Here is a 16,899-nt window from a genome sequence, read left to right on the forward strand (position 1 = left end):
ATGTCTTCCTTGAAACCATACAATTTTTGTTTGAAACATTTTTTCGTATCTTTTAGACTTTACGAGATATTTCGATATCTTAAGATAAAAAACTAATTCTGCATATATATAGATATGTATGCATAAATTATAGATATGTATGCATGTATGTATTATTTGTATAATTTTTTATATATTATTTTTTTAAATTAATGTAAATTATTAATATTTATTTCTTTTGTTTCAGGAAAGGCGAGAAAGTTACAAAATTTACATAATAAATAGTAGAAAAAGAGGAAAAGAATAGTGAAGAGAGAAAATTAATTAAGAAAACTTTTTATATTATAAGTTATTTTATTTACAATTAGTATTTTATATTTAATTATATTTTAATTTTATTGTATTATAATATATTTTATTATTTTATATTTACAAAAATTTAATTAATATTTAATTTTATTACAGTAGTATTATTAATTATTATATATTGTAATTTATTTTATTTTTTATGTATATGTAATTAATAAATAAATCATATTATTTAGAAGTATTGATATTATTATTAATAATAATTATGATATTGATGATAATTGATGATATGAATGATATATAAATGATGACACTGATGATATAAACTATTATATAATATTGACGATAACAACAATAATAATGATAATAATGACAATGAAGATGATGATAATGATGATAACAAAATAATAATTTTAACAATAATTATAGTTTAATAACCATAACAATAACTATAGTTTAATAACCATAATAATTAACTTATTTATGTAAGTTAATTTATTTAAAGTGAGAAAAACAGCAATAATTTTATTAATTCCTTAAGCGTTGTATCGACGTCAATCTATATTTGGTCTTAAAGTAAATGATAATTCTAACTCCAACAATAATTCGTCAAATTCCATTCCTAAAGAGAATATTAATTTTTATCTTAATTGAATTTAATCTAATAATAATAATAATTTATAAATAATAATAATATTTAAATAATAATATATAAATAATAATAATAATAAATTGTTAATATAGTAATAGTATATATAGATAGTAATAGTATATATATATATATATATATATATATATATATATATAGATTATTTAATAGTTATAATATAAAAATTGTAATAGATATTTCAATAGTAAAAAATTTTTTGTATAAATTATTTTTTTTTTATTAATATTTATTAATAATATTAAGTGTATATGTTTAAGATTTTATATATAGTATATTAATATAGAAAATTCTTATAAAATGACGAGACGTAAAATTGTACGTACTTTAGAAGAAAAAAAAGAATTTTTGCAACAACATCGAGAAAAAAGAAGGGAGAATCAACGACGTCGTCGTGAAAATAAGAAATTAGTTGAAAATTCTTTGAAAAAGTTAAATCAACAAACTATTTGTATTGCTGGTACATCAAATGATAATCGTGTAATAGAATTAGATATGGAAAATGAAGAAAATCCTTTAAGTGTTAGAGCAACATTACAATCATCTGTAGAATATCAAACTCGTTATCGATCACGGCAGAAAAAACGATCTTGTTTAAATAAGTATTAGTACACTATCATTTACTAATGTAATTGAATATTATATTGGTCCTATGGATGTGTATTGTATTCATTGTAATGCAAAACACTTTGCAGCTGAAAAAGTTTCTAATAGAGGATATTCATTTCATGATTGTTGTAATCATGGTGCAGTATGTGTGCAACCATTGCCTGAATTTCCTCAATTCATTCTTGAGTTTATTTGATGGTAGTCACATAAAATCTAATAATTTTTTTCAAAATATTCGTAGTTATAACAGTTCATTTTCATTTGCCTCATTTAACGCTAATTTAATTAACTTTCAAGATAGACGACCTGGTCCATATTGTTTTAAAATACAAGGACAGATTTATTATCAAATTAATAAAGCATTATATGCTGCACAAAACGAAAGTCCTACTTATGGTCAACTTTTTATCGTAGATTCAAATGAAGCAATAAATCATCGTCTTAATCAAAATTCATACATAGATTTTGAAATTGTACAAAACCTTGAACAAATAATGCGGGAATTTAATGTATTTGCTCAGTCTTATCAAATGATGGGTGAAGAATTAGAAAAGCAACGACGTTTAGAAATGGAATCTGGTGAATTATTATCGGAGTTACAATTAGTATTTACTTCAAGACCAGATATGGATCGACGTCGATATAATACTCAAAGAATCAATGAAGTTGCTGCTGTATTCTCTACAACAGCTGATGGAGAAATTCCAGAATCATATGTTACAATACGTAATAAAAATACTAAAACTTTACAAAAAGTTAGTATTATGGATCCAAATGTAGAACCATGGATATATCCATTATTTTATCCATATGGTACTCAAGGATGGCATCGTGATTTAAAAAAATTAAATAGTGATAGACGAATAACTAGAGGACAGTATATTAAATATCGTATAGCTATTCGTGATGATGAATTTAATGTTTTTTTATTAGGACGTCGCTTATTTCAACAGTGGCTTGTAGACAGCTATGTAAAAATGGAAAAAGATAGAATTGATTATTGTAAAAATCATCAAAAAGAATTACGTAGTGAAACATATCAAGGTTTAAGAGATTATTTACAAACTACGGCTAATAATTTAAATGGACGTATTGGGAAAATGGTTGTACTTCCTTCCACATTTACTGGATCGCCACGCAATATGTTACAAAATTATCAAGATGCAATGGCAATAATTAGTAAATTTGGTAAACCAGATCTTTTCATTACTATGACTTGTAATCCAAAATGGCGTGAAATTGAAGAAAATCTTTTACCTGGTCAACAAGCTTCGGATAGACCTGATATTTGTGCTCGTGTTTTTAATATAAAAAAAGATTATTTAATTGATTTAATTGTTAAACAAAAATTTTTTGGTGAAGTAGCAGCATTTGTATACGTTATTGAATTTCAAAAACGCGGTTTGCCACATGTTCATATGTTAATTACTTTAAAATACAATTATAAAATTACAACTCCGCAAATTGTTGATAAATATATTTCTGCTGAAATTCCTGATCCATGTGATAATCGTATTCTACATGATATAGTTATGAAACATATGATTCATGGACCTTGTGGTGATTGGTGTTTGATAGATGGACGTTGTTCAAAACATTATCCGAAACCTTTTCTCGAAGAAACTAAAATGGATGAAGATGCTTATCCTTATTATCGCCGACGAAATAATGGAACAAATTTTGAACGTCCTGGTGGATATGTAGTTGATAATCGTTATGTTGTTCCATATTGTCCTACTTTATCAATTATATTTAATAGTCATATAAATGTTGAAGTAGTTTCAAGTATTAAATCAGTTAAATATCTATATAAATATATTTATAAAGGACATGATGTTGCTGCTATAACTATTGAACCAGTAACAGAATGTGTTGTTATTGATCATGATGAGATACATAATTACATCGAAGCTCGTTATGTTGGACCTGTTGAAGCTAGCTGGCGTATTCTTAGTAAAAAACTACAAGATAAAAGTCACGTTATAACACGTTTACCAATCCATCTTCCTAATGAGCAAAATATTATAATTGAAAATGAAAACATTGACGATGCAATGACTTCTGCTTTAGATCAAGTTACTATGTTAATAGATTATTTTTCATTAAACTTACGCGATGAAGAAGCAAAACAGTATTTGTATATTAGAAATTCCAAGTTATTATACATTTAAAAAACAGAAAGTTAACGGTAAAAATGTATCACGTTAGGTCAAACGTAAAAGTCATTATAATTGTATAGGACGAATGTATTCCGTTAGTCCAACACAAATAGAATTATTTCATTTACGATTATTGTTACTCACAGTAAAAGGGGCCACAAGTTTTAACGATTTAAGAACTGTAAATGGAGAATTTTGTCAATCATTTTCAGTCGCATGTTTAGCTTTAGGTTTGATCGAAGATGATGATGAATGGAAAAAAGCTATGAATGAAGCTGTTGGATGGATGATGCCACGACAACTTCGTAGACTATTTGTACGTATATTATTACATTGTCAACCATTACATCCTGAAGAATTGTGGGAAAACTTTAAAGTAGCAATGTCTGAGGATTATATTCAACATTTTGGTATATTACAAGGACAAAATAAAGCATATGTACAAATTAATAGTATGCTTCGTGCTGAAGGTAAAAGTTTTGTAGATTTTCCACAAATGAAACAATTAACAGAAAATGATGAAGAAGAGAATTGCATGATATTTGAAGAAGCTATGGAAATAGGCACCAAACAATATAAGCAATTAAATGATAAGCAGAAAGAGATCGTCGATCTTATATTAAATGAATTAAATAATAATATTACTTCAAATAATTGTTTTTATATTGATGGTCCAGGTGGATCAGGTAAAACATATATATACACAACTATCTATTATTTAGCTAGAATTAGAAATAAACGTGTATATACAATGGCATTTACGGGTATTGCAGCTACATTATTACCTTTTGGAAAAACAGTTCATAAGATATTTGGATTACCAGTTCCATTATTTGCTGATTCATCATCAAGTATTAAAATCCAATCAAAAGAAGCTCAATATTTAAAAGAAATTGATATTTTCATTTGGGATGAAGCACCAATGGCACCACGATATGCTTTAGAAATAATGGATCGAACATTGCGTGATATTATGAATAATGATATTCCTTTCGGTGGAAAAATTGTTTTATTAGGTGGTGATTTTAGACAACTTTTGCCTATTAAAGTACATGCTACTCGAAGTGAAATTGTAAATCTTTCTATTAAGTGTAGTTCTCTTTGGAAGTATTTCGTAAAATTCTCTTTAATACAAAATATGCGAGTTCTTCCAGAAGAAATTGAATTTGTAAAGTTTTTATTGAATGTTGGAGATGGTATATTAAATGATCTTAATGATAATATACAAATTCCTGAATGTTATATAGCGTCTATTAATGCTGATATTGTGGAAGATATATATGGTGATTTAATAAGAAAAAAAGAGTTTGTTAAAATGTCTAAATGTGCCATACTTTCTGGAAGAAATGTTGATGTAGATGAAATTAATAAGAAAGTTGTGGAATTATTAGATATAAATGATGAACGAATTTATACAAGTGTAGACACTGCTGTAAATAATGACAATGGTGACATGAGTGAAACATTGTTACCAGAATATTTAAATAGTTTATCTCCATCATCTCTTCCTTCTCATGAATTACGTTTAAGACCAAATAGTATTATTATGTTAATTAGAAATTTAAGTATCAATGAAGGTCTGTGTAATGGCACTAGATTAATGATTATAGAGCTTACAGATCATTTATTAAAATGTAAGATTTTAACAGGTGACAAAACAGGAGACATTGTTTTTTTGAATCGTATAACGCGAAAATGTATTTCCTTTTACTTTTTCTAGAAGACAATTTCCAATAAAATTAGCTTTTGCCATGACGATTAATAAATCACAAGGACAGACGTTTGATAGAATTGGATTAGATCTTCGCAAAGATGTTTTTAATCATGGACAACTTTATGTTGCTTTTTCGCGAGTTCGTTCTTGGCAAGCGTTAAAAGTTTATTTTGGTAATCAACGAAATAACAAATTTGTTAAAAATTATGTATATAAAGAAATTTATATTTAATTTTTTGTTTTTTAAATGTGAAAAAAACAATTTTGTTAAAATAACAATAATAATAATAATAATTTATTCAGCGAATATATAAAAATTTTTTACAAATATAAATTTTAATAATAGAAAATTTTACATTTTATATAAAAGTTTATTTTAATATTGGAAAATTTTATATTTTACATAAATTTGCTTATAAGAAATAAATATAATACACATATAAATAAATATAATACATAATCAACATTTGCTTAGTCAATTTTTTTATATGTAATAATTTGTATAAAATTATAATATAAGATGTATAAAACAAAATATGATATATTAGAAACTTATAATAATAAGAACTTATTATATAATATATCAAAGGATAATTGAAATTGTGTAGTCGACCAAACTAGCCAGAAATATAGTTTATTAATATGAAATATAATTTGACCATATGATTGTGGTCCTTATATAATATATAATACTTATTATAATATATAAAAGAAAGTTATTTAATAATATATTTATATAATATATACGAAAAAGTTATATAAAACAAGTTAAAATAACAATAATTATGAGTTGGACGTGGAAGTTGAATTTCTCTTATTCTGATCCTGTGAAAAAAATATATAAATTAATTATACATATATATATATATATATATATATATATATATATACACAGAGTGTCCCAAAACTCATAATCAATCTTTCAAAGACAGATTCCTGAGATTTGGAGACGATTTTTCCTCAATGAAAATGTCGATATGAAGGCCATTATTTTTTGCATGTTTCCACTTTTTGTCATCATATATCTTTACAATTAAGTTTTAAATTAAAACTCAATTGAAGTAAACTCTATTTAAAATTAATCGAAGAATGTGGTTTAATTAATATTTTATTTCTACAAAGCTTAGTTTACGAAAAAACCCTTATTTCCAATCACTTATAATTCGAAAATTATTAGTGCTTCGACATTTTCGTTGAGGACAAATCGTCTCCAAATGATCCCAGGAATCTGTCTTTGAAAGATTGATTATGAGTTTTGGGACACCCTGTATATGTATGTGTGTGTATGTGTACTATATAATAATAATTATATGATTATATAATAATTATATATAAGTATCAAAATGATGAATATTATTAATTGTAAAAGTAAAAAATTAGAGTGAAACTTTAAGAGTTTTACTACTCTCTTCAACAAGTTTTATTAAAAACTAATAGTTTTAATATTAATTATAATAATTATACCTGATTAGTATTAATTATACCTGAAAGTACATCATCTATTTTTCTTTTCAAATTTTTAGTTCCATTTATTAAAGTTAAGAGTGGCATGTGCCCTGCGATTTTTTTTATATTTTCTGTATTGTTGACAACTAAATATGATGGAATAACTAAAAATTATAAAAATATTAATAAATAAATATAAACAATATAAATAAATATATAAATATAAATATATACATAAATATAAATATATATATATATATATATATATATATATATGAAAATATTTTTAATAAATTATTTAAATGAAAATATTTTTAATAAGTAATTACAATTTTGTAATATTATATATATATATTGTATATATATATATATATATATATATATATATATATATATATATGGGGCATTCCACGCCAAATCGGACGGTTTAAAAAATTTTTGTTTTTGATTTTCTTAATTTTTAGGTATTTTTTAGTACCCCTCAAAAGAGGCTTCCTGGTAACTTTTGAGATTTTTTTGATCACTGGTTCAAAAAATATCGAATTTTAAAAAAAACCGCTCTTTTTTTGGCTTTTTGCTCATAACTTTCTTAATAATGGTCGAAATTCAATTTTTTTTTTCAAAATTTTCGTTTTAGATGGCCTGTACAGAAAAAAATACAAAAAAAATATTTAAAGTGTTTTTAATCGAGATTTTTGAATTTTAAGTTTTCAATTGTGTTTTTAAAATTGTGTGTATCCTTCGATTTTCTTGAAAATTTTCTATTTTAAACTTCTCTCCATCCTGCAACTTTTAAGCTCGGTCTGGTAGTGGGCCTTCCATAATTACTATTTTTTTTCGATTTTTAAAAATTAAAAATTTTGAATAGTTAATTACGTATTATATTTATTTTTTATAAGTGAAAATTTATAACTTTTATAAGTAAAAATTTTATATTTTAAAGGTTTGAAAATTAAAAATTTCATTTTTTTAAATTAAAGATCTTAAAATGGCTTTTATTCTTTATATAAATTAATTTTAATAGTATTTAAACAATTATAAGAATAAAATAAGTAAAAATTAAATAGTTTAGTTTATTACCTGTAGTTTGCATGATACCAATAATTTCTACATGATCACCTTTTCTAATATCAAGTAAAGTATAATCATCGTTACTAAAATAATTTATTACATGAATTTCCAGTTTGAATGTGCCATCAGTTATTGCACCACATCCAATAATTTTGTTCATGTTGTTGTTATATACTTCAGCAAAATTCGTCTTTACGTATCCTCTCAATACTAGAAATATTTGACGAATATATATTAACAAAAATAATAATAATTCCCAGACAGCACAGGACATTCTACGGACATTCATTTTATGTCCATTTTACGTCTGCACGTCCATGGACATAAAATAAACGTCCATTGTACATCCGATTTAAGACATCTGTTAGTAGTCAATATTTGGACGTCCACAAGATGTCCGGTCTTGGAGGTCAAAGTTTCTCGCGAGCACGCAAGCATGTATTAGTTCGTTCGTTTACCGCTACGTGACGTGCGATGCACTATCTTTCTCGTATTTAAGTTTTAGTTATGAGAATTATATAAAGTTTGCAAAAGGTAACAAATAAAATTAAAAATGTATTGTTCAATTTAATTTCTGACCTAAAAGCACGGGTTTCGGATATTAAATTGATTTTATAAGTCGGACAAGTAAATGTCCGGCAAATAAACGAAAATAATTGTTCATTATTTATTTAAGATGTAAAGTGCAATATGCAAGTATAAATTATAAATAAATTTTTTATATAAAATTTTTATGTAAAATTTTTATATAAAATAAATTATATTATTATTTAGGGATTGAAATATATATGTTTCGTTTAAAAATTATATGTTTAGATCATAAAGATTGTTCTTTTTTCACACATATAATATACATTTTTTTTTAATTATCTGTTTTATAATAGTTTTGTGCAAAAAAAGTAACATTTAAATAATATGTGATATTGCATTAATGTATATGTGATATAAATTTTCTTTAATAAATGTATTGCTTAAAAAAATATATATTTTATCTTTTTAATGTGTAAATTCAAATTTTGTATGTAATCCCTTTTTCATCTCCTTATTATGTCCATATAAAATCCGTTTTGTATATTTGTTATTGCTAATTTATGTCCAATAATCGTCCATCGGATGTCTTTTGGACACATCAGGGTTTAAATTATGTCCTCCAATTTCATATTCGGATATGCTAAGGATATCCACTGTATATTTGAGGAACATAAAACGGACATTTTATGGATATTTTCAATATCCTTCAAGGATATTTGTAGAATATTTTATGAATATCTGTGTGCTGTCTGGGTTATATATAAAATATATTGTTCTATTTTAAATAAATATAAGAAAATTCTAAAAGATATAAATAATATTTTATATTATATTATCAATAATCCTGTTATTATTTTTTAATAAAATTTTTGATTTTATATATATATACGCCTATATTATATATAGAGTGTCCGAAAAACTGCCCGCAATACTTCGAGAAGTGATTCGGGACCGGAAAAAAAGATAAAAAGCTATATAAATATAAGTCCTGAAAAATAACTCATTTCTTAATTATAATAGTCATCTTTATATTAAAAACATTGTAATTTAATTTTTATAATTATAATAATCATAATTATAGTTTATTTCATAGTATTTTAATATAAATAACTTTATTGTGTGTGTAAGTATGAATATGTATGTGTATGTGCAGTGTATCCAATAATAACTACATTATCTCTCTTGTATATAGAAGAAGTTAAACAGAAAAAAGAAGAATTGTTTATCATTTTATGATTCTTACAACAATTAATGAGAAATTAATTAAGAAAAATTCACCAATTTACGTAAGTATTAGTTCGTGATGAGAAAAGACAGTCCATTATTACTATATAACCGTTGTCATTTATAGAGCGTTTCTTTTAAAATTTTAACAAATGTTTCGCATAATTGTCTTAAATAATAATAGAACATATTATCTATGTTTTAAATCTTTTAATAATTTAAAATCAAATTTGCATGGATCACTTAATATCTGAATCATTTATAACGAATAAATTTTTTTCTGATATCATCTAAATATCAATCATTTTCATTTATTTAATTTTTTAAAACTATATTTTTTAAATAGATTTCAATTATTCAAAATTTAAAAACAACCAATAATTGAAGTTTATGGAAGAATAAGTAGAATAATTAGTTTAAAAAATAATTTTAAACAATTTAAAATTTGAATGTTTGATATGTAAACGATTGATATAAAAAAAATATTTATTTATTATACTATATTTATTTCAAATTCTAATAACGTATTAATTAAAAAAAGGTATATGGATTAAAAAATTATATGAAAAATATTTATATATTTTTATATTTATATTATAATATTATATTAATAAAAAAAAGAAATTATATAAAGAATACTCACTAATGCGATTTTTTGTAGCATTTAATACATCAGATAATTCAATTGTCTCAGGTGTGGTATCTACTATTTCCATTGGTTCAAATTTTCCAAGATTTGAAATTATTGTATTTGATTTTATTAATAGCTCATACGGCATATTACCATTGTTGAATTGAGGTATTTTTGGCGGACGTGCCTGAGTACCATCCAAATGAATAATCTATTTTATGAAATGTATTTTAATATTAAAAATATAATTATACATATATTTTACATAAATTTTTAAAAAATTACAAGTTATAAATTAAATATTTTATATTTTAATAAAATAATAATATTTAATAAAATAATATAATAATGTGTATAATTATATTAATATAAATATCGAAATTAAGAATCGAAAAAGATTATGAAAAGAATGATAGATAAAATACACACATTATATTTGTTTAAAAGTATAACACTACATATGTAATTTTATTGTAATTATTATGCATATTATTATTAATATAATAATTTTTATAATATATTGTTATGTTATAGATTATGTTATATAATATATTCTTTGTATTATAATATTATTAATATTATAGATTATGTTATATAATATATTCTTTGTATTATATATATTATAAAATAGGATTTTTGGGTCAAAAATTATTAATGAAAAATTACATATTATATACATATTATGTGAAATATGTAATGAATTATATATTATACACACACACACACACACACACACACACACACATGTGTGTGTGTGTGTGTTGTGTGAAATATACATGTACAAATGCTATTTACGATAAAGAATAGATATGTTTATTTATATATATCTGTAACGTATTTGTATATATCTCTAACGTAATATATATAATATATATAATATATATATTTCATTTGTATATAAATTCTCAACTTAAAAAGAATTTTTATTTGTAAGTAATTTGTTTAACACAGAATGATTTATAAGCAAATATTAACTATTATTAAAACCTAATGTGATGTATAATAATATGTAATATACGTAATGTATAATAAAAACGTGAAATAATAATATGTAATGTATAATAAAAATCTAATAAAAAATGTATAATAATATGTAATGTATAATAAAAACAATGTATTGAGAATAAAAGTTAAATATTAAATATCAAGAAAAGAAAAAAATATAGATCTTTCTATTTTTCTCTCTTTTCCTAATGTTTAATATTTGATTCTTATTTCTAATATTTATTTTATATTACACCAATTGTGTCTATAAAATAACAAAAATACTGTTAGCGATAAAAGCAATATCACTGTGTGTATATATTAAATTAATTGTAAGATAGAACGACTTGATTCAAAATCAAATAATGATGATTTAAATATTTCTTTAGACAGTAGATTAAATATAACGACGTATATACATGATCTTCTAGACTATCTTTTTTACATTTTTTTTGACACAAAGAATACGCACATATGAAGATTCATTAATACTTATAAAAATTTATAAAGTTTACATTTTATCGTAAATTGCATATTATATGTGTATACAGTGTATATGTATATATATTTTTTTCCTCTTCTAATAATTTATAAGAATTTTTTAGTAAACATTTTCATTTTAGATACTTATTATAAATAAATAAATAAATATATATATATACGAGGGTAGTTCGAAAAGTTCTCGGCCTGGCAAAGAAAACACATGATTTCCAGCAAAAATCTTTTTTATTTTTCAACATAGTCCCCTTTCAACTCAATACATTTAGACCAACGATGTTCTAATTTTTTTATATCCTCAGTATAATACGATTTGCTTAAGCCTCCAAAATAAGCATCCGTCTCAGCGATGACCTCCGCATTTGACGTGAATTTTTTTCCAGCAAGCCATTTTTTCATATTCGGAAACAAAAAGAAGTCACTGGGAGCTAAATCTGGCGAGTACGGTGCGTGTGGTAACAATTCGAAACGCAATTCATGGAGTCCAAGCACTCTTGAGAAATGTTCGTTCGAATGCGTTTCTGATCGACCGTTAACAAACGCGGCACCCATCGCGCTGAGAGCTTTCTCATATGCAAATGTTCATGTAAGATATTGTGAACACGATCTATTGAGATGTTTGCAATGTTAGAAAGCTCACGCACTTTTACTCGTCGATCATTTAACACGCTATCGTGGATTTTTTGAATGATTTCCTCATTCGTGGCGGTTTTCGGGCGACCCGAACGTTCATCGTCAAAGATGGATGAACGGCCACGTTTAAATTCAGCAGCCCATTTCTTCACTGTTGAAAATGATGGAGAAGAGTCTCCCAAAGTGGAATCCAGCTCGTTTTTTATTTCTGTTGCCGTTAATCCTTTTAAAACGAAATATTTTATGACTGCGCGATATTCAATTTTATCCATTTTTGGAGAAGTATCAAATCTTGTCTGTTTTACTCGAGCACAGTAAACAAACTAGCGAACGAATCTGTCTGAAACTGTGCGGTACGCCCTCTGAGGGATTAAACTTGAGAAAAATCATAGCCATTTGATATTCTTAGCGACATTTCTATATTAGGCCGAGAACTTTTCGAACTACCCTCGTATATATATACATACATATATATATATATATATATATACATATATATATATATATATATATTTATTTATTTATAATAAGTATCTAAAATGAAAATGTTATATATATATATATATATATATATATATTAATTATTTATTTATTTATATTTATAAAGAATATATTTATAGAACATGAAAAACAAAAAATATTTCACGGAAACGTTAATAAATAAATAAAAATTAAAAATTAAAAATAATAATAATACTTATAGTGTTTACTTTTATATGATGTTCCACAAAATCAATGTCATCATTCCAGGCAACAATTTGAACCCTTTTTCCTTTTCCGTTATTTAAATAAAATTTGAAGAACTTATATTGTTGTTGCGAGCCCACGCAACGTGGAGATTCGATGTTATCAACATAGCCAACAATTTCACTAATATAATTTAATTAATATAATTAATAATATAATTTAATTAATATAATTAATAATAAATTAGAAGGCGCGCACACTTTACACATATTCATATATATATATACAAGATGTTCGACAACAGGCGGGATAAAGTTTAAGAAATGATTCTACTTGATAAAATAAGACGAAAATCAAGAATAACAAAAATTCAATGAAAGCTTCGTTTTTTTTAATTATAAGTATTTGAAAATTTGTGTGAAAGGTGTCTGAAACATGGTAATCTACAAAATTTTTAGCGAGCATAAGCTATATTGCTCTTAAAATATTATGTAACGCAAAAGTGTACAGTGAATTGCTAAATTCTGGATACTTTTTAAACAAACTTTTAAATATTTATAATTAAAAAATGAAGTCTCTACAGAAATTTTGTTACTTTTGATTTTTGTCTTATTTTATCATGTAGAATCATTCCTTAAATTTTGTCTTACTTATTGTCAAACATTTTTATATTCTACAGATCAAAATAATGTAAATGTTTATAAATTTATAAAAAATATTCAGATAAAATTAGAGTTAAAAAAGATCTATTATTGATTTATTAGTTTAATTTTAAGTCTTCAAAATCAAGGGAAACTTACTTTGAATTTTTTAAATTAAATTCCTTACTTTTATTGCATATTCTTTATACTAATAAAAGTTTTTATAAAATCAAATTTTAATAAAATCAACAGGTTTCTTCGTAATTTATAATTTACTTTGTGAGTACATGTGTTATGTGTATGTGTGTGTGTGTATATATATGTATAAACCGAACAGAATAAACAATTATTTCAATTAATTTTCATTATTCTTTTGTATTTTTTGCATTATTTATGTTACATTGGATATGTGTGTGTGTGTGTATGTATATATATATATATATATATTTTTTTTTTTTAATTAATATTAAGATTAATTATTAAAATTTTAAAAACAATAAATAATACAAAAAATAATGCAAAAAATGCAAATAATACAAAAAATATAAAAGAATAATGAAAATTAATTAAAATAATTGTTTATTCTATTTTATTTATAATTGTTATTCCTTTTTTTTTCTTCAATTTTCATAAACTTTTTACTTACACTGTTGAATCATACATTTGTATACTTTCAAGTACATCACTTGGTGTTAATAGTTCCATTGCATTTAAATTGTCAATTTCAATAAGTTTATCAATATGATTTTCAGAGTTTTGAAATATATGATTTGAGTTATGATCTTCCGAATCATCCAAATTATATTGTGACATTTTTAGATTTAATATTGTAAAGATGCAAAATTAATAATTATCCTACAAAATATACAAAGATGAGATATATATATATATATTTCATTAATTATTTTACATGAATCTGTTGTTTGAAATAATAATTTAAAGAAAATATTAAAATAATTATTTTTTTTTAATGAATTAAAAAAGATTTATAATTTTAATGCTTTAAAATAGTGTTTCAAAAATATTTTATAAAAATTTTTAAAAATGTTTTAAAAAATATTATTTCCTGATTACGGGATGAAAATATAAAAAATACAATTTACATATTCTATTCATTCTTCTATATCAATAATTTGTCATGTTTTAAATGTCAATGTTTTCTTTTGTAAATCATAATGTAAATTATATGCAAAATTATTATAGATTCTCTTCTTAAAATAAAATTGCAAATTATTTGAATGACACAAAAGTATTTAAAACGTACAATTAGAAAAATTAATACAAAGAACCATTATAGCCTTTCATAATATTCAATATACAAACATAATTTTAATTGTTTATATAGAAATAGAAATGTAGACAATTTTTGATTTATTTTTTTTAACTTAAGATTAAAAATGCAAACATTTTGATTTATTTTTCTTCTCAATTCAAGATTAGAAATCTAAATATTTCGATCTACTTCTTCTTAATAAATTGAATTGTAAAAAAAGTGTTATGATAATACTTTTACATTTACACAATAATACAATTAATATAAATTAAGTAATTTATAAGTTATATATAAGTTTTATGATATTATTAAGCTTTCAAATAAGAATTATTTTAATTTTCTTTAAATATTATTACATTTTTTACAAATTTTAATAAATTATTCATAAAAATGTTATACATATTATAATGTAAACAATGTTTTATTCATCAAAATTTATAGAAAAAATAATATCTGATAAAATTAAAAACTTCTGATAAAATTAAAATCAATTGGCAAATATATTGTAAAAGTATTAAATATATTGTAAAGTATTTATTCACTTGAAAATGAATCGTTTTCAAATTAAGATTAATAAATATACAAATATATAAATATAAATTTGTATATTACATATTTATATCTTTTAAAATTACAAAACTGAAATATATATATATATATATATATATATATATATATATACTATATTTTATGATATTACTTATACTACGATTTTATAATTTTTAACGATAATATCATTATCATTATCATGTATTATATACATATTTTAACATCAAAATATGTATACAATAATATTAATAATAATGTTATCGTCGTTAATAAAAGTTATAAAATCGGAGCATTGTATATATTGTTAGAAAGCATTCATAATAATCTGCATAATAATAGTAATGTGAATAAGTATATGTATATGTGGTGTGTGTCTATTAATTTAATATAACAATTTATTACATTATAAACTTATAATTTATTATATTGTGGTATTATGGTAAACTTACCTCAACAAAGTTCTGTTGAAAGTGAATTTTAATCGTGTTCTTATATTCAATTGCGTAACACTTAAACGTGTTCTTAATCGCGTATTAATACTTGTGCACTTAACGCGTATCAACACTTAAATGTGTATTTAATAATTAATACACTTAATCTTACTTATTCTTTCGACGCAGTCAAACTGGAAATAGCAAGCTCTCATTAATACAACGAAATCGTTATCTTTTACCACATCGTGTAGTATATACATAGGCATAATAGACATACCATAGATCAGGAATGTCAAAGGTACGGCCCACGGACTAGATGTTTGAATCCTTACCATAGATGCTATTTACGTTTTGGAGTGAGTTAAAAATACTTCTATGTTTGATAAAACGAGAGAACCTGCATACAATACAAATTATTACAATTACATTGTAGGAATGTCTCTGTAATGTTTCATTGCAATTTTGCAAGTTGCAATGAAACATTACAAAGACATTGCAAAGAACAAATCTACAAATTGCCAACACAGTTGCAAGATAACGTAAAAATTTGAGAAAAATTTTTAAATTAAAATTTTACAATTATATATTTTTAAAATAAAATCTATAGTTATATATAGGATATATACAAACTATAGATAATAAACTAAACTATTCAATTTTTACTTATTTTATATCCTTATAATTGTTTAAATATTACAAAATCATTTTATATAAAAAAGTAAGTTCACTTAAAGAGCTTTATTTAAAAAAAAATGAAATTTTTAATCTTTAAATCTCTAAAATAAAAAATTTTTACTTAAAAGTTATAAAAGTTATAATTTTTACTTATAAGAAATAAATATAATATATAATTAGCATCT

General features: G+C 23.0%; 1 protein-coding gene across 2 annotated transcripts; it reads right to left on the reverse strand.

Annotated features, from left to right (window-relative positions):
* Positions 1-6,228: 6,228 nt before the first annotated feature.
* LOC112639068 lies at positions 6,229-16,332 on the reverse strand. 2 transcript variants are annotated; one of them, XM_025411892.1, is made up of 4 exons: positions 14,430-14,538; positions 13,157-13,325; positions 10,353-10,551; positions 6,229-6,262 (listed from the first exon to the last, which is right to left on the reverse strand). In XM_025411892.1, exons 1-4 carry the CDS (start codon positions 14,486-14,488, stop codon positions 6,252-6,254), a joined length of 438 nt encoding a protein of 145 aa, XP_025267677.1. In that variant the 5' UTR covers positions 14,489-14,538; the 3' UTR covers positions 6,229-6,251. The 2 variants fall into 2 exon arrangements, 1 of the variants encoding a protein (XP_025267677.1); XR_003123274.1 differs by lacking the exons at positions 6,229-6,262; positions 10,353-10,551; positions 14,430-14,538 and adding an exon at positions 16,055-16,332 and having other exon boundaries at positions 13,163-13,325.
* Between the last annotated feature and the right edge of the window lie 567 nt (positions 16,333-16,899).

This window comes from Camponotus floridanus, unplaced genomic scaffold (genome assembly GCF_003227725.1).
Source record: "Camponotus floridanus strain SB8 unplaced genomic scaffold, Cflo_v7.5 scaffold449, whole genome shotgun sequence".
NCBI classification, from domain to species: Eukaryota; Metazoa; Arthropoda; class Insecta; order Hymenoptera; family Formicidae; genus Camponotus; species Camponotus floridanus.